Source organism: Podarcis muralis, chromosome 8, assembly GCF_964188315.1.
Source record: "Podarcis muralis chromosome 8, rPodMur119.hap1.1, whole genome shotgun sequence".
NCBI classification, from domain to species: domain Eukaryota; kingdom Metazoa; phylum Chordata; class Lepidosauria; order Squamata; family Lacertidae; genus Podarcis; species Podarcis muralis.
This window is the reverse complement of record NC_135662.1, coordinates 78807028-78826998: the sequence shown is the minus strand read 5'-3', so window position 1 is coordinate 78826998 and position 19971 is coordinate 78807028. Positions and strand designations below refer to the sequence as shown.

The 19971-nt window shown below is 40.1% G+C and overlaps 1 protein-coding gene across 11 annotated transcripts in view; it reads right to left on the bottom strand.

The window, feature by feature from the left end:
- The window catches only part of LOC114601005 (catenin delta-2), a 252358-nt gene that overhangs the window by 199672 nt on the left and 32715 nt on the right, over positions 1 to 19971 (bottom strand). For 7 of the 11 annotated variants that reach the window (XR_013394043.1, XM_077933366.1, XM_077933370.1 and 4 more), the window contains exon 3: positions 11105 to 11423. The exons of 1 other annotated variant lie outside the window; for it this stretch is intronic. Coding sequence is in view for 9 of the 10 variants with exons in the window: in XM_077933366.1 (XP_077789492.1) it covers positions 11105 to 11423 (319 nt within the window). In the remaining variant the exon portion in view is untranslated. The remainder of the gene's footprint in view (positions 1 to 11104; positions 11424 to 19971) is intronic. 3 more of the 11 variants (XM_077933368.1, XM_028737942.2, XM_077933361.1) reach the window with 1 other exon arrangement.

Here is a 19971-nt window from a genome sequence, read left to right as displayed (position 1 = left end):
AGCTGTTGAGGTCCAAGTGTCTTTATGTCCAACAATATGGATTAGTGTAATCTCCTTTGCTCGGGGTGCATCCTACCCGTTTGAAAAGGTGGAATTTCACAGGGGGAAAGAGCAGGCTGTGCTGGACCCCAGGGTGAGGGAGACAGCTGGAAGCTAGCTGTGTCTTTCCTGTTAAATTGAGAAGGATTTAACCAACAAATGCAGGACATCCTGTCTCGGGAGCCCCCTTATAAGCAATTGTTTTGACCTACCAGAATTTCCTCCCATTTGGGACTGCAGGTATTAAGAGGGGAAGACGGTAGCCACAACACGGGATAGTCTTTGGGCATAACTGGCCTACCTCACAAGACAGTTGTTCAAGGAAAGTCATAAGCAGGCTCTCCGAGCTTTCTCCTTCCACAACAGTTACTAACCTACACATATATTTTATTGTTCACTTGCTTACACACAGCTGTGCTAATTTGCACGGCCTGGAAAGGGCTGGGGTATATGTGCAGGTTGGAGAGAGCCATTTCTCAGCCTGGTTGCCTGGAGGCAATTATTCCTTGCCAGAAGCATCTGGATATTCAGAAACCTACACTTACAACATAAACAGTGCTACCTTCAAAGAGTATTAATCTCTAGGGGGGCAATTGTAACATTTGAAGAATGTCTGTTATAAAGGCATGTACACTGGGGCCAAGGGCAATTGCTTAAACTGAGAAACGCTTGAGAGGGTGAAATCAAAAATTCTAACAGGCCGGAGAGTAATTTTAACTTCCAAGACACCTAATATCAAATTAAATAATGCAAACTAGGAAGCAATGAACCTTCTTGCAAATTAAAGCTAGGTGTAAATTTTAGTGGACCTTTTCCCATCCTTCCCTTTCCCTTGTGGGTCTCGTCTTTCTAGTTTGCAAACCTGATGGCAGGGCCTGTCTCTCACTCTTTTATTACTGACGTGCGGCACTTTGGGAGACAATTGTCTGAAAAGCAGGGTAAAAAAAACGTAAACAAGTAAGGAAATTTGCTCAGGAACGTACTGACATTCTTCTACAGTGAAACGTATGTCTCTTTGTTTAGATGTACTTGAAATGAAATCTTCCATGTCACCGTCTCAATCACTTTATGACTACAGTTTGAATACCGATTCCATTCTAAAATATCATGCAACTATATAATGTTAGCACTTAAAGCAAATGAAACCATATACTGTACAGTTAAACCTTAAACAGATCTCTGTCCAGAAGCAAGTCATACGCACCCATAGCCTTGCATCTAGGGAACAGGGTGACTGCTGGTTTTCCAAAAAAAATTGCGCCAATGACTGGGCCGGAACTTGACTTTTTGGGCTTTTTATCACTTTCATCTCCTTCCCCTCCTACATCTACATGAACTGACACTCCCCCCCCCCCCCCGCACAATACATGATAAATGACTCTCAAAGAATCTCAAGGGGATTCCACCAAGGCAACTTCAACATTACCCAGTTGGCTTGATAGAAGATTGCTGGCTGAATGCTGACATCTGTGGCAAAAAAGGGGGTCTCCTAAGATTTCAGCACCAGTCCCATAATTGCATTCAAGTACATATACAACGGGACGCAGGTGGCACTGTGGGTTAAACCAAAGAGACTAGGGCTTGCTGACCAGAAGGTCGGCAGTTCGAATCCCCGCAACGGGGTGAGCTCCTGTTACTCGGTCCCTGCTCCTGCCAACCTAGCAGTTCGATAGCACATCAAAGTGCAAGTAGATAAATAGGTACTGCTCCTGCGGGAAGGTAAACGGCGTTTCCGTGTGCTGCTCTGGTTTGCCAGAAGCGGCTTAGTCATGCTGGCCACAACCCGGAAGCTGTATGCCGGCTCCCTCGGCCAATAAAGCGAGATGAGCACCGCAACCCCAGAGTCGGCCATGACTGGACCTAATGGTCAGGGGTCCCTTTATCTTTACCTTACATATACAACAGGTAGATGAGGAAGAACCTTTACTGCTGCTGTTGCAATTTTCAAGAAAATGAACAGCATAGATTGAACAGCCCACTCCCTTCGGCTGTTCAGCCCCATTCAGACAAGCAGTAAACGACACACCAGTGTTGAGAAGGCAGCTCTGCCTTACCAAGCACACTGTTACTGGTATTCACTAGTAAGGAAAACTAATTGCTACACATCTTCTCCCCTTACTTAATTTCCCTTTTGAGTGGAAGAGAATTTACACCAAGGCCTTCCCAATTTAAAAAACAGAAAAAGTCCAGGAGACTTTTTAACCTCATCTATTTGATTCCATCAACACAGTTAAAGAACAAGAATCTATTACTCAATATGTCAACACCTACCCAACCTCAATTAAAGGGCTGACCCTACAAATCACCCCCTAGATGGAATTTTAAAAATGGCTGCATAGCCAACAGCTTTTTGTTTCTGTATTCCATAGTCCGATTGTTCATCACTACTACAATTTGCTCAGAAACAGATGCATATATGCTTCTGAAATGTTTCTAACTACAAGGTTTACCCTTTCCCCAGTGTGTCGCTCATACTCAGTTCCCTAAACATCCCATCAAATGACCTACAAAAGCTACCATCTGGCTATTTAAGGAACAGCAGCACCTGAGTTTTACGCACCCACAAATTTATCCACTTAGTATGTATTAATTTAACCTTTTTTTTTTTAGAACTCTGAAGGGTGAATATATAATGAAAAGTCAAAACGGTAAAAAGTCTTAAAGTGGTTACTACCAGATAAGTAACATGAAAATAAACAAGGCCATTAGTGCAGGTATCCCCAAACTCGGCCCTCCAGATGTTTTGGGACTACAATTACCATCATCCCTGACCACTGGTCCTGTTAGCTAGGGATGATGGGAGTTGTAGTCCCAAAACATCCGGAGGGACGAGTTTGGGGGTGCCTGACTTAGAGCATCAAGGAAGTCTATTTAATTTAGTTTAAACAAGAAAACATATTCATTTTCCTCCAATGTTTTTACTGTGAGGAACTGTTGTTACGCTGTGAACCAACAGACAGATGTCAAATGGACATATGAAGACTGGATACCAAACTCTCATCAAGCCCACAGTCTTTATGAGTGGCTTTCTTCATCTATAAACGTGATCAACAAATTGTTTGAAATATGTTGCGAGGACAAAATTTAAACACACACACACACATTTAAAAGCACTTTGAAAGTTAAAACATTAAATAAATTGCATTGTACTATTCAGTGGACTTTTGTACCCTTGGTTTATCAGCTTTCTAAGATAAGGCAAATGTATGTTCTCTATTTACAAGAGACACTGAAGGACCCTGAACGCTGCTTGTGGCAGCTGGTAAGGAGAGGAAAATGGGTGGTTTGTCCTGCATTTTCCTCAGCTCTCAAACGTGAAGGGGAAGAATAGGTGCTTTTATTACAACAAATTCAGGAGGCAAACCAGGAACCCAGCATATGAAGAGTGAGCTTACTTAGTGCTGGGTTTGGATCTTTGGAGTCTAAAAGTTCAGATGTCTTTGAAGCAGACAAGATCTCCCAGTACAAAACTAATGATGAATGAACAGACGAATGTAAATAAATGGTTTTGGGATTGTGTGTGTGTGTGTGTGTGTGTGAATCTTCTGCAATCAATGTCTCAGAAGTAGTTAACCACCTATACAAACCACCTATACCGCCATTTTCAAGGCAACTCTTGTCACAACAAGCCTTGAACATCTGGAACTATACTTGATAATCCGATAACGCTAATATTCTTTACTTGGGACTTTTGTTATTTTCACCCATGTGCACCTATACTCATTCTACATGCCTATTTATAGTTTTGGTTTTCATTTTTAAATTTTCATCTGCCATTAACCATTCTCTCAGCTTTATATACCTCATAAAATGAATTTAAAAGACTTTGCAAAAAGGGGGAAAAAGCAGCAGTACAGTTAGCCAGGCAGCTAGTTACAGTGCTATTTTCTCCTAATGCAAATATACAGAAACAGATAAAAATAGCTGAAGCTGCCAAGTCTGCTATCTGCACTATAGATTTGAAACAGCTTAACAGGCATTCCCTCTCCCCAGGAAAAAACTATTAATTGGATGATATGGCATCTAACTTTAATTGTTAATGGACAAGTGGCAAACCAGGAGGAGGAGGGAGGTGAGCAAGTTATATGGACGCAGTGTAGCTTGCAAAAACTTTGATGTAGACCAGTATTTTTTACAGCGCAGTCCAAAAATATGGATCTGCCAGCAATGCTGTAGTGATATTAATGTAATGCTGGCATGATTTCATATTCCATGATGCTGCAATTAGTCAAGTCCATACACTCCAGTCTAAACACATGTTTAGATTAGACATTAACTCATTGGTAATATGAAGAAAAGGTCACACAACTTTAATAACTACAGTGGCCTGGTAATAGGCTGATAGTTGCATGAGAAGAGGTCCTCTCATGGAATAGGACCTTCTCAACCCTGATCCCCAGAACAGCCTTTGGTGCGCTCCAGCTTGTGCAAGCACTAGACCCAATTTTCACTGATCCCATCATTCCCTGAATATCATTTGTCCCAATCAAGAAGTAATTAAGTGCTACTAACAGGTAATCCTAGAAGCGAATGTGAATTTCCATAAGCATCAAAAGAGGTATCCAGAGACTTCAACAGGACTCAAAGAAGTGTCATAAAGCAGTTAAGGAAGTGTGTCTAGATCAGCACTGTTGGAAGAGGCTGCTTGTGCCCATATGCTATTTGGGGAGTGATAAGACTATTCAATGAACACTACAGGAGAAGACTTCAAATTTCCATGATTAAATTCAGTAGACTATTAAAGGGCTTCCAAGGACAGCACAACGTTTGCTTTATAGGGTCAGAGGGTTCAATCTAAGAAAGTAGCCTACAATGAAATGGTGCACAAATGTGTGTTTTTAAAATAAAAATAGCAATAAATCACAGCTGCTACTTACCACATATTCCCTGCACTAAACAGATTTCTGAGTTCCCCTCAAAAATTCAGACCAGATTTACTCTTTTTAGTTTTTGGTCACCAAAAGGGCATAATGGTTGCTATAAAGGAGAAGTGGGAAGCCTCCTTTAGAGAAAGCACCAGGCTGATATGCAGGGAAAGGCAAGGCTTGTCTAAAAGGGTGGGGGTCACCCAAAGCCTGCTTTGTGCAGCTCCCAACGTAGCCAACAACCAGCCTTTGAAGCAGGAACCCAGCGCTAAGCCGATACAAAGGAAGAGCGAGTTTGCTTAAGCATTGGGTTTGGATCTTTAGAGTCTAAAGAAAGCAGGCTGCGAACAAGAAATCAAAGGGCTCAGCAAATAAAGTAATGCCACTACAACTGAGGACTTAAGGAAGTAACTGATCTGTTCACCGTAGTACCTCTGAGAAAGTTCAGGCTTAAGGGAAGGAGAACCTTCAGAAGTTACAGGATTCTTTCTATAGGCTTTAGAAAAGAGTTCAAAGCTATGACCCCCAAATTTACCGTATTTTTCGCCCCATAGGACACACTTTTTCCCCTCCAAAAATGAAGGGGAAATGTGTGTGCGTCCTATGGGGCGAATGCAGGCTTTCGCTGAAGCCTGGAGAGCGAGAGGCATCGGTGCGCACCGACCCCTCTCGCTCTCCAGGCTTCAGGAAGCTATCCGCAAGCCTTGCAAGCCCGGCCTGCCGCCCGAAGCACGGGGAGCCCTCCGGAGGGCGCCCTGTGCTTCGGGCGGGTGTGCGCAAGGCTTGGGGCGGCAGCCGCATCTGGGGGAGGAGAATTTTTTTTTTAATTCATTCCCCCCCCCCCCCCAAAAAAAACACCGAGGTGCGTCCTATGGGCCGGTGCACCCTATAGGACGAAAAATACGGTAGATCCTACAGAAAATCCTAATGAAATCTTCTGGTGGGGGGGGGGAATTCATAGCACTGCATTTGATTGAAACATATAACTAATCAGTGCAAACTATATTCATTTTTCTGCAAAAAAATATTTTTGTACATAATTGTTCTAAGACAACACTAACAGTCAACTCAAAAATATGTGTGTTATTTTTGCCTTCCTTGCCTACCACTTCTGCAAGACGTCAGTGTAATTTCAGATACACTCAACATACGCAATGGACGTTTCACTTACCTTAACTGGGGCAGAAATTCCCTCCAACATGCACAGTTGTATCCAGGTCCCTTCAACTCCAAAGTCTTTGCTTTCCCTGCTATGGTTTGCCAGCTCCTTCAGCAATCAGTACAGTGGTACCTCTGGATACGAATGGGATCTGTTCCGGAGCCCCGTTCGCATCCAGAAGCAAACGTATCTAGCGATGGCACGTCTGCGCGCGTCGCTTTTCGCCGCTTCTGCGCATATGTGTGACATCATTTTGAGCGTCTGCGCATGCGGCGAAACCCGGAAGTAACGCACTCTGTTACTTCCGGGTTGCCACGGAGCGCAACTCGAACGCGCTCAACTAGAAGCGCATTCAACCTGAGGTATGACTGTATCTGTTTAACACAGGCGCTCTAGACAGGCGCTCACTCTCAGCCCCACCACCGTGCAATCTGAATCATGTTGAGGAGGACAGCAGGCCACTCTCCTTCTGCCGTGTCCCCATTACCTTCCATGCTTTGGCGGGGTAACTTGTGCAGTGGGGAGCCTATTTTACTCATGCAAGTTCTTCTGATGATTCAGAACTCTGCACTCTCAGGCCTGCACAGAAAGCCTACTAAGGCTGGGCGATATATCATCCAAAACCAGCTTGAAGTCCATATTGTGATTTCGGTGTCATAATTTTTGACTTGGAAATATATTTACGATGTTTTTGTGTGTCTGCGCGCTATGCAAAAATCACAATGTGTGAAAAACTGTGAAGCCATCCATTGCCTCTACATAGCACCATTCTTATTTCAGATATTGTGTTATATCAGTATATCATGATGCTTAACTGGTGATATGTCATGATGCTGAAAACCAGGTATCACCCAGCCCTACAATGTTCGCGTCTACATAGTTATTTCCTTATTCCAGACATTGTGATATATCATGATGCTTAGCTGGTGATATATCACGATGTTGAAAACCAAATATCACCCAGCCCTAGAGCCTACATGAGTAGAGAAGAAGTTAACTTCTTCAACATGAGGAAGGTCACATGGGAGAGAGGTTGTTCCCTCAAAGTGATTCTTATCACATGGAAGGTGAACACCTACCTACAATGTTACTTTTTGATTAGTGTTCCTGGCTTCTTAAATGTATCTTTCTAGCATATTATTTTCTAAATTACTTTCAGGAAAGTCATTATATTGGGAGCTCTGGTTTTCCTATATTGGCTTTGCAAAGACAACACTGATTAAGATTAAATCATCATAAGTTGGTTACTGCACAAGCCGAATTTAGACTATAGAGTATGGCAGGCAATGCACATTCTCTTTTACAGAAGATGGAAAAATGTTTCCTAATTTGCACATTAGGCATTTCCTGCTTATTTATTGTGATTTTCATCGGTGAAGAAGTTCACCTGGGAGCGCTTCTTAAATCGTCAAATTTACTTTTCTGGCATCCCAACTTGTGACATATTTTGAATGCTATCACGAATTCCGCATATTGTTAATATTTAAAATTATGATTTCATTATAAAAGAATGACACGGTTGTTGTTACTAATGAGCCCACCTGTGCTACTTTTACAGGTTTAAAACTCTCTAGAACTCATTGTTAGCACCTTTTAAAATTATTATCTCTGTCATTTTTAAAATAAAATGCTTTTGGAGGAAAAATCTTTCTAAAGATAGTTTTCTATTTAGGTTACATTTTAGCCCAAAGGCTATTCATCAGGAAATAAGGAAATTTGTTTTAAGTTTTTCATGTGTGCTAAAACTCAGTCTAAGTTTTTCCTTCTTTTAAGTTTAACCACATCAGTTAACAATCATGGATACATATGCTATAATGTTATTGCTTTAGTTAAATAAATTTTTAAATTGTTATTAAGGAAATGATTATTTTTCTCCTTCCAATAAAGTAAAGCAGAAAAGTTGTCCAAATATAAACAGTTAACTTATTAAACCTCACAATAATTTCATAATTATCCATCTATGTATTTCTAATAGTATAACCAAATCAGTAATTTTTGATATAACTGCAAAAACTACTCTGAAAATTTATTATTCAAAAAATGAAACCTTCATCTAGTTGTAAATATTAAGATGATACCAGCAAGAATGAGTTTTTCTGTTAAAATAAATCAAGTCTTACTAACTAGTGATTTAAATCAAGTCTTACTGACTACTGATTTAAATTGATTTGATTTACATCAAATCCACCCTGATTTTTAGCAATGTCTGCTACTCCCCATGTAAGTATGATCTAGCCAAAAGATACACGTAGCAGAATTGAAGGAGGGAATATACATAGGAGAGAATTCGACAAGTTGTCTGGAAACTCTACTGTTGTTTTCACAGCTATATATTTAAATTGGTTTGTTTTCCCTCCCAGCCTTCCTTCATAATTATGCCACCAAATAAGTGTTTTGGCTGGGATACACAACTGCTGCTTCAATGCAATGGGGCAAAACAGGATATTACATGTTGTTGAGCTGTTGCCCTGGCACAAGCGGTAGGAATACGGTGCCAAATTCCTTCTAGCATTCAGTGACTGGATAAGTACTGATAGGTGCCTGTAATGCTGTGAAGACTCTACAGCATTAAGAACAAGTGACAGCATAAGAAATATCTACCCCGAGGGAAGAAAGAAAGATGCAGTGAATAGCTGTTAATTGCAAAAAGGCTATTTTAAGGCTGGTTCTTTAAGGCCTTGTTCTGCCAAATCTGTCAGTCTCTGAAGGACATGATGGGCAACAGCAGAAAAGTAGGAGGGACCCAAAAGCCACAGAAGAAAACCACCTCCTCCCATGACGACCTGTTTCGCCATTATTTATGTCTACCTGAATCCTCCTAGCATACTGTTTTAAAATTAAGCAAGTAGGAGACACGCTACAGTTTATATTCTAGTTGATCTCATAATGGTCTCCCATATTATTTCCCTATAAACCCAAAAGAACATTAAACAGATATATTTTAAGGGACATCTCGGTTTATCTTAAAAAGCAAAGCCTTTCGCTCCATATTTTAATCTCACGTCACTTTCGTGGCAATAAAGGTGTTAATTGCTGCTTATCATAATGAATTCCATTTTTCCTATGAAAAATAATGAAGTGGTGGATAATATACACTGCTTTTTTTTTTTTTTTAAGATAGCAGCAATACAAATGTAAGCATTAATGGTCCACAGAGAATATAGGATATTTATCTCCTTTCCCCTTAGAGACGTAACAAAACAGAACACAGCAAGGACTGAATTTTATACATGAAGCGTTGGTCACACAAATACTTCACAACATAAAAACTATAAAGTGATCACGTAAGGGTTTCACGTCAACAAATGAACCAGTCTTTAAAATAAGAGAAGAGACAAGAACTATCTGAATCAATGCCAAACCTCTCTTAGCTGTTAATGTAGGTAAAACTTTACCAAAGCACAAAACAGAACAAGGATCTTTCAAAGTGGTGTTACAAATATGTGTTAGCCGCAACCTTTTTTCAAAAGGTCATGTGTATCTGCGCAGGTGTGCAAATTATGTTTCATAAACTTTAACACACTGTATTATTACCTACAAGAAGTCGTTCTTTATGGAAAGAGTTTTATGCGCAACATAAAAAAGTTACAAGGAAAGGAAGATCTACGCAAAAATTAAGAGAAATATGCAAAATATCAGGAACACTGTAAAATAAAACAAGGAAAATAGTACAGAGACACTGACCTTTTTTATATAACAATGCCCTAAGACGATGTTGGACGGAAACAGGAATGCGCATTGTAACTTGACAGTTCTCTTTATCCATGGCTGCTAATATTATTCTCTCTCTAGTGTCCAAAATATTTTTATTTTTCACTTTTAATTCGTATACCACCTTTCTATATTACTATGCACAAGGCAGTTTACAATTTTCTAACAATACAGGCAAGCTGTTAATTGTCAAGAAGATTTCTCCTGCATGCAAAATTGCATTTTAAACAATACTGAGCCCATAACTGTGTTCAGGCATTCACATGGACATGAGGACAGGGCAGGGGCATACATGAAAACTCCACCTCAAACTCGGAGGTTTCTAAGTGTGCTCAATTGAATGTGCTTAAAAAAATCACCTTCAGACCTTTGCACTAACCATGCAAAATTCAGAAGAGAAACATGGGGTGCTGGGGACTGGATTGCATGTGCACCCTTACTCCACCTACAGTTTCATTCTACCCACGTTCAACTGAATCCCGAAACACGGCTAATAATTATGCGTCTGAACTGTTAAACACCGAACCATTCACAAACTGAACATGAGAGGCATCAAGAGCAAACAGAGCAGAAATTTTATCATAAGGTATGAAACCCAACTTTTTCAGATTCCAAGTAGAAACACAAGCTACTAGTCTACTGAATTTGCCATCAAAGTTTAAAACTTTGAATGCATCTGGGTTGTTTTTTTTAATAGTGAATGAAGCTTTTTGTGTGTGTTTTTTACCCCTGCATGTTGAGCTTTTGAAGATTTGTTCTGCATAAAAACCATGAAAGTCACACCACCTGCCAATGGAAGTAAATCAGTCACATTCTTTTTGAATAAGGGTCTTTTGCACATACTTCGGTAATCCCAGCTCAAACATTTATACACTGAATTAAATGTCCCTATGATAATAGAAACATTCTCACTCTCTTTACTCCAGCTGAACTGGTAGCTTTTTTTTTTTTACAAAACTATTCATCTTTACAGACACCCAAACAGTAATTTTCTTTGTTAATGGGTAATCATTAAAATAACCCAAAAATAGTAATACAATCACCTTTAATTATTAGATCAAATGCATGCAATGTGTTTGTAAAAAAGTATTTTCACAGAAGATTTCACAGAGGAGCACCAAAACACTCTCCCGATTTTTGTTGTTAAAGAGGCAACTCTGTTGCAAAAGTGCTAACCAAACAGCAGTCAAAGAATCTCAAGCGACCGCTTGGTTTATCTGATTAAATAAAACAACACAACACAACACACTTGTAAAATATGAAACCGGTTGCCACTGCAAACCTCTTTATGACTTCATACAGCTGTAGATAGAAGTAAGGTTTTACCCACCTGGGATCTTTCTGAATGCTATCAATTGAAGGTGACCTAGCCAAGGTTCCCTCAGGTGGGATGGCTGGTCCAGATTTGCTGTATGGTGATTCAACAGAAGGACAATACTGCAGCTGTCGGTAGGGGTCTGCGTAATTGGAGGCTGGGCCGGCTGCATAGCTGGCCCTCTGGAAGGTCGCTGTTGCGTTCTGTGAGCCGTGTTGACTGCCTGTGCGCTGTAAGGGTACGGAGTCGACACCAGGGGAAGATGGGGCTACGACAGGAAAGTAGGGACAAAGTAAAAAATTGAGGACCTGTTCACAGAAATGGTTAACCAGGTCTAGGCAGAGGAAAAAAATACACACATATAAACAGGGGTTTGAAAAGAACGAGAAAAAAAGAACATTGTCATTCCTGAAATCATCATGAAACACAGTTCAAATGAAAAGCTTTAAATGAAGCATCCCATCTATTAGCCAGAAGATTAACTGCTTCATAGCATGTTCAAGAATACTAGCCATAGGTAAATACATACACAAACAAAACCCCTAGGCATCACAGTGCTACTTTATCGGTTGCCAAACTTGGAACACTTTAAAAAAAGGCAAAACTGCTACCTAGGAACTGTAGTCCCATGCAGATCACCTGCCACGTTCTTCTTCATGCTAAGATTACACAGGAATAATGAAGACAATGCATATAAATTGCATTAACAGTGTTTTTCCATATCAAACCTTCAAATGCCCCAACACCATATTCAGATTATCTGCCTGCACTAGAAGTGAAACATAACCCATTGGTGGTTATTAATAGCCATAATGTAATCATGGAGCTGCTTATTTTTCAAATTAGTGAAATAACACTCAGTCTTTTATTACACTCATTTTCCAAGTGAAGATGTTTGAGGCAAGATCGAAATTTATTCAAAATACGGGCCAAATCCTAGGAGTTTCTTTTCTGTCTATAGTGGTCAGATTTTTTGTCACTACAGTACGATCGCGTCTTATGCGCCATTAACTAGTGCAATTTCAACCTTGCATGGTTGAAAGCTGGCAAGCTGAAACTGCAGATTAAATGAACGCAGGGAGGAGAGCATAGAAGCTATTTTTGCACTTGGTGCAAGCTCTCCTCCTTGCTTACTGGGCAAGTCCCTCTCAGAGTGCAGAATCCGGGATGCTCTCCCAAGATCTTGCGGGAACTTGGATGGTCCCAAAATATCTCATAAGAGCACTTCAAAGCCTGCACACTGAAAGGGACCTGCTTGGTGTTTTTGCATGTATGTGCCATGCCTGGACTGTAAACTCCATGCAAAATGCAATTGTACTTTATAGAGTAAGAACATTTGTGATTAAAAAAGGTCATCGTTGACAGAAAAAAGCCCAATTATATTGGTTCTCAGTGGGTTTGATATGGTGGTCTTAAAATAACAAGCTAGCATACATTCTGTACTGTTTAAATCTTCTTAAACTTTTTTGAAAACTGCAGTTAACCAAGACTGAAATTCTGTGCATTCTGACTTTAAAAATAAAATAAAATAAATCCCATTCAATGCATGAGGCTTATTTCAAAGGAAATAGTCACAGATTGTAGTTCTTGCCTCTCACCCTGCCATTGACCTACCACTGCACAACAAGTTCTCCAGGAGGCCAAACCACAAGTACAACAAAGGGGAGGGGAGAGAAAGAATGAAGTCTGATCAAATATCTTAGAGGTTTCCCAGTAGTTTCCTCCCTTCTGTTCATATTAACCTTACAAACAGACTGAACCTTTGGCGAAGGACCCAGGATTAGGAACCCAAGTCCCTGATAAATGCAAACTGTAATGAAATGAGGCCGTTGGTTTGGAAGGATGAAGGAAGGCTGATTACACCTTTCCCTGCCAAACACCTTTCCCTTAAACTCACCTCCTTCAGCAACTTTTCTTCCAACAGAGAAGTGTTGCTGGCAGTAGAGAGGGAAAACAGTTGGGAGCAAGCGTACAAGGGAGATGCAGCAAGCAAGGAAAGTTAAGGTTTTTTTTACTTCTGCCCTCCTCACCAATTATTTTTAAATATTCAGCAGCGATTCAGGTCCACTGAACTAGTTTTGCCCTCAATGAATAGTCATCCCAAATTAGGAAATAAAGGTAACATCGATGGGTTTTTTTCTTCTTTCCGAGTTACAGAGAAAATAATATGACTTTATGACCTTCAAACTGGCACAACTTCCATTTTATTAGGACAAATATTTCATAATTACAAGGTAAGTAAAATGGGTAAGCAAAAGTATACGTATTTTCTTGTTTCTGTCAGCATCAACAGAACATTGGGGATGACATTTCTCATTGTTCAACTTTATAACTGTGTTTGCCATTTCTCTTGAAAATATGTATTTAGGAGATGCATATCAATCCAATCAAATGACAACTGCTATTTCATTAAAGAGCTGGAATGGACTGAGAGAGGTTTATACCAAGCACTAAAATAATTTACAAGTACACTTCATGTCAATGTTTCCTGAATATTCCATGTGACTTTTAGAAATACCATATACCAATTAGGATTCAAGCACATTTTAAACATCTTCACCTTGAAATTAAGAACAGCATTTCAATCTATTCTAGTTTGGATTTGATATTCCTTTTCTTCATGCAATTTTCATTTGGGTGTATATGGAACAGCAAGCTGAACTACAGAATGTAGTTGTTAATTATGACAATGGTTATGATGGTGCAGTACCGAAAATTTGTTGGTTAGTAGACATTCAAAAAGAATGCAATGATGTAAAGTAATATTAGCCCACACTAACAGCAGCCTTTTGTACCTCTCCTCCCCTTTCAACAGTTCTACGTTTTGGCTCGTATTTCAATTATTTTCACATTTACTGTAAGCTGTAAGAACTTTATGTTTCAGGCAATATACAAATGTCATTAAGAAATAAAAAAATAATGTAAATAACTGGCGATCCATGACTATCATTAGAGCAGCAAAGTTGGACCACCCACCCACAGAAATTTCTGCACTAGGGTAGTCTACAGGTACGCTGAAAATTATGTGTTTGCAAACACACACACACACACACACACACACACACAAATGTTTTGACAAGTCCTTCTCCAACTGTGAATGACAGCTGAACATCAGCTGGGGAGAAGAGAAAAGGGGGGGGGATGGAGAAAGGGACAGCACTGGTCAAAACCCTAGTAACCAACAGTATTGGGGAGAGGCGACTTGGGTTGTGAGCTGTTTGCTATGAAACTAAAAGAGCCTGGGGGAGAGGGCTTGGATAGGAGGGAAAGACTGATTACCCCTTCTTTGTGGAGGGGACAGTTGTGGCCCGGTCCATCTCCCTGGACAGAGGATAAGGCAGACCCCGCCTCCTTCGTGGCTGGCCATGTAGAATGACAGGATACCCCACCTAAACTCTGAATGCAAATTAGCCAATGAGGGCCTCTCTGAGAGGCAGGGTTTCAGCAGCAGACCAGAAGGAGCAAGACTTCATTCTGGTCTGCCTTTGGGATAGTTAAACTGGCTGTGCAGGGCGCCAGCAATGCGGTCAGTGGGAGATCAGCTCTGCCTGCCCACCCTATACATGGGCTTTGCTCTTAAGCTCAGGGGGCACTGTATCTTGAAAACCCTGCTGTGGGGATAATCGGTCACCAAGAAGGAATTTGCCTGCAAACAAACTGAGCTCGTTAAAACTCCCTAGGACTCTTTCATCTGCAGAGGGAACCTAGCTCGTAAAAGCTTAAAATTTAAAATTAAGAGTCTCATGCTCCAAAGACTGAGCTATTGTGCCATTATGAATGGCCTCTGTGCCTACTTTGCCTACATTTAAGCATTAATTAAATTTGAAGACTATCCTTTGCCATTTTGATGCAATTGTTCATTTGATAAAATTTCTAGCCCACCCTTCATAGTTACTGATCCTGGGGTAGCTTACAATAACCTAAACCTCAAAACAGCAACACTCATCAAATTCTTTTTTCAGAAAAAATAGGAACAGATTTTAAGGATACCATAATTAAAACAGCAATTATTTAACAATCGCTAAAACTATATTTGACACCACAGAGAGGCCAGCTTCTTCCTATATGTGGCTGACTAAATCAACATTCAACAGATGTTTCAGAGAACAATTATGTTTTACGTTAGCACTGAAAATGAATGAGTGCCAGCTATACCTCAGAGGTACAGTATTTCCTTCTACACCCATGTGTATGTACACCTGTCAGCTTCAAACTTCTTGCAAAGTTAATTCTAATCCACAGAAGCTTATGTTACAAAAAAATCTGTTAAGTCTTTAAAGCACTAAAAGATTCTTCATTGTTTCTTTGACTCACATTAGCAAACTACATTCAACAGCCTATGGGACAAAATTTGAACCATTACACAAACTGTCAAGTAGCTTTTATAGGAGAAACAATAATATTTTAGCACCTGGATTCATTGGAAAATATAGTAAATGTAGAAATTAGTCAACAGGTTTAAAGCTCTAAGTACATCTATCATGGAGCGGGGAGATCTCCATTAATGCATTAATACGCATTAGATTGTGTGTGCCACCACACAATCTAATGAGAGTAACAAACTTTATTTCTTAACATTTTAAAATTTGGCAAAGGGATATGAAATCCGCCATGTTGTAGCAGCAGCAGCCATAAGTATGAAGTGGGTGGAAACATTGTTCTGGCAGGAGTTGCGTGCTCCTCTCCTTATAGCAACCAGACATTTAGCTAGACTACAGCTGTGTTCACACTCAGGTTTACTCACTGCTTTTCCAGTGCTGGGCTTTTAATCTGTGTGTTGACACTGCATTATCCAAAATGTGCATGCATTCTGTAATTTGTTATAAGATGCTATTGTTTGATGCACTGTTTCACATAGCTGTGGAGTCCTTAAGCCATTCTTAATGTGGAACTAGCCAAGGGGTGAACACCTTTGCTTAGGGTAAAGACACCCACACCCACACCCTAAATGCCCCCTGGTTTGTACACATAGAGAAAGAAATGAGGGCACATGGGAAAAGAATCAGATTCACTCCTCTCTAAAGACAGCAATGTGAACCCACCCTTAAAGAAAGGAAGTTGAATTTACTTTTACGATTATCTTTGTAGGCCAGCTAAGTGGATAAAAGATGCATGCCGTCTTTTTAAGACACACTAGGATGCACACAAAATCAAGTTTTAATTAAATGCGCTAATAAAACAAAAGCTGCAGAACAGACTATAACACCTACACAATTCCCACAAGTTGTGGAAATTACGGTAAATGGTGGCATTGAAACTTCAAAAACCTCAAAAAGAACAAATTATGCCAGTAATTAATTTGTACAATGAGTTTCTTCTGCATCATTCTAGCACATCTCATTCGAAAGAACCCTTAACAAAAACATATGTCCATCATAAACGATGCATCAATCACCCCTCCTCCCATCCCCACTGCCTCCGGTTTATTTAATTTGCATTGGAATATTCCATTTTATGTCTTTAAAAGAAACCTGATTTGAAATAACCAATGGCCAACTAAGGGCACAATACAATTCAAGCTGTTTTACTATTTCCTGTTCCTTCCCCCACCATGTCTCTTCCTTTTGACAGATCATTTTGTCCTTGTCTTGAAAGAGCTACTCCCATGTTCCTCAACATCTCAGCTGTGGATTTTTCCAGTTTCTAAAACCTGCAAGACATGCTGCCTGTCATTCTATTCCTTCTAAGATTTCAATTACAATGCATTGCCTTATATTTGCTTTTATTTGCTTTAAAGCTATTCTTTTGTCATCTTATCCCACCAAAGAAGAGGAGCAAGGAAGATGGAGGATGAACCTAACTTGGCTTTTATCTTTCATAGAAACAGGAGACACGTCTGACAATCTGAGGCCTCGTTTTCACGGGATTACTGGGATATTACCTATTTATCTGATTGGTATATTCATCAAGTATTTCAAAATTTAATCAAACATCTTCTTTCAATTTCACAAAAAATGGTGTTTAAAAGGTATCTTTTTATTTTTTTAAATAATATTTATTACTTTTACAACAATTTAAACACTTACAAAAAAAACAAAGAAAAAACAATACATTACAATACAAAGACACTACATAGCACTAAAAACATTAAACTAACAAGACAAAACAAAAACAATTTAAAAACACATAAAAAAGAAAAAGAAAAAGAAATTCTTTCACATATTTCCATGACCTCCTTGCACCTCCCTTTTTGTATTCCACTTCTATTAATTATTTCAGCAATTCCTTTCCATCTTCCCCTGTTTTCTGTCCTATAATTATCTTAACAGATTTTAACCTTATTTTTCCTTTAATACTCTATTAATCTATTTGTACTTAATTCCTTATAACCTTTCTACTAAAGCCATATCACTTCATTCCAACGTTCTTCTAACATTCATTAATTTTACAATATTTCCGTAAATAGTCTTTAAACTTTTTCCAGTCTTCTTCCACTTGTGTTTAAAAGGTATCTGACTGAAACTAGGGCAGCAATCTACATTCAATTAATCCGTTAACAGAGCTAGGCTGCAATCCTAAACATGCTTTTCTGGGAGTAGGTTCCACTGAACCCTTCCAAGTAGACACAAGAAGTCAAGCTGGCTCAAGAAGCAGATTCCCAGCTCAGCTGGATACCATTGGTTACCCAACCCTGGCTCTGCTAAAGATACAGGGTACAACTCTATCATCCTTGCTCAGCCAGCTGAGCCAAGACTGTTGAACTTACACTGGTGTAAACTCTGAGAAATGGGTGTTATGGGAGCATGCTGTGGGAGGGGATTGGACCGGGCATTGTTCATATGTCCTGGCAAACAGGCAGAATTAAAGTCAACAAAAAGAGTGATGAAAGTCAAACTCTATTTTAAAGGCTTGCTTTCCCCCTACCAGGCTTAAGCTGACTCAGTCAACAGTAGCCCCACTGCTGAATGGAGTTTGGCTTAACTTAAACTGGCACAAATTATGCCAACTTTCCCCCATTCTTAGAGCTGCTCCCTGAGATTGCAATCCAAATGCCACTTCCCTGAGAGTAAGCCAATTGAATCCAATGGGATTTACTTCTGAGTAGACACTGTTAAAGACTGCAGTCTTACAAAACCTATGTGTGGGAGTAACAGTGTTAGAAAAGGCACCCCTTGCTTCTCTCCTCAATAAAATGGAAACCTCTTCTAAGACATGGCATGATCCAACGTGTGTAGCACTGAAGTGACCTCTCCAAGGATTAATAATCTACAATTAATAATCTAATATTCCCTTAATCAGGTGATGGCCCCAGCTAAAACATATACATCTTGGGCTCAATAATTTACTCCCGACGTACCAATTCAGAACGCGTTATTTATAGCCCGCTTTTCAAAGTATAATCTTTGACAAGTATTGACAAGTATCTAGATCAAGGGAAGTAATAGTGCCACTGTATTCTGCTCTGGTCAGACCTCACCTGGAGTACTGTGTCCAGTTCTGGGCACCACAGTTCAAGAAGGACACTGACAAACTGGAACGTGTCCAGAGGAGGGCAACCAAAATGGTCAAAGGCCTGGAAATGATGCCTTATGAGGAACGGCTAAGGGAGCTGGGCATGTTTAGCCTGGAGAAGAGGAGGTTAAGGGGTGATATGATAGCCATGTTCAAATATATAAAAGGATGTCACATAGAGGAGGGAGAAAGGTTGTTTTCTGCTGCTCCAGAGAAGCGGACACGGAGCAATGGATCCAAACTACAAGAAAGAAGATTCCACCTAAACATTAGGAAGAACTTCCTGACAGTAAGAGCTGTTCGACAGTGGAATTTGCTGCCAAGGAGTGTGGTGGAGTCTCCGTCTTTGGAGGTCTTTAAGCAGAGGCTTGACAACCATATGTCAGGAGTGCTCTGATGGTGTTTCCTGCTTGGCAGGGGGTTGGACTCGATGGCCCTTGTGGTCTCTTCCAACTCTATGATTCTATGATTCTATGATTCTATGATTCTATTAAAACATACTTTGCAAAGGAGACCAACAACATTCCGTGTCCAGAAAGAGAAAGCATCTAGCTAATTATCAGACGAGCAGGACTGATTATTGTCTGAACAACAACAACAAAAAAGCATATGCCCCTGGTCAGCAACTGGTTTTGTCAGAGGACCGAGGATCAGAGGGACAATTGTCCAGTTTACACACATGCACTCAACACACCATACCTCCATAACCAGACGTCTGTCATATTGACGCAGGTGAAACTAATCCAGACGCCTCTGCTTCTGGGGAGAAAAAATGGAACCACCTGCATGCAGATTTGGCAGCACTGAACATCAGTGTCCACCAATCTATTAAAGCCAGGTCTAAAGTTCAAAGTGATTGAAAGGCAGAGAAACACATGAAAACAAGGAGACTAGGCATATAAAGACCCTCTTCTGTAGATGTTCTAAGCTGAGAGATATAGGACAACACAAGAGGGCACAATGCTAAGAACTGGTGCCTGAGTTTGCTTTCCCTCCTCTTCCGTCTCCACCCCCTTTCCTTTTGTAGTATGTCTTTTAGACTAAGACTGTGGGCAAACACTGTTTTGTTTGAATGGGTCATGGGACTGTTCTTGGGACTCTCTTTTGGCTGAAGTGCAGGGTAAAAATGCTTGCTTTAACTAATTAAATAAATGCTATTGTGTAGTGCTTTTTAGCTCCAGACACTTAATTTTACAACCTAGCTCAAGCATAGTGATATATTGGTTGCTGCAAGAACCTGTATGAATGTGCACCTGAGAATGCTCATTTTTAAAAAAGAGGCCGACATGGAACAACTCCTCCAGAGGACATGCTGACACTGAGCACTGATAATAATAATAAAAAAAGTTGTTAGCCCAAACTTGCTCATGGCTAAGGATGAGCAAATATACTAATGTTGCCTTTTCTCAGGTTGATCATTATACATCTGT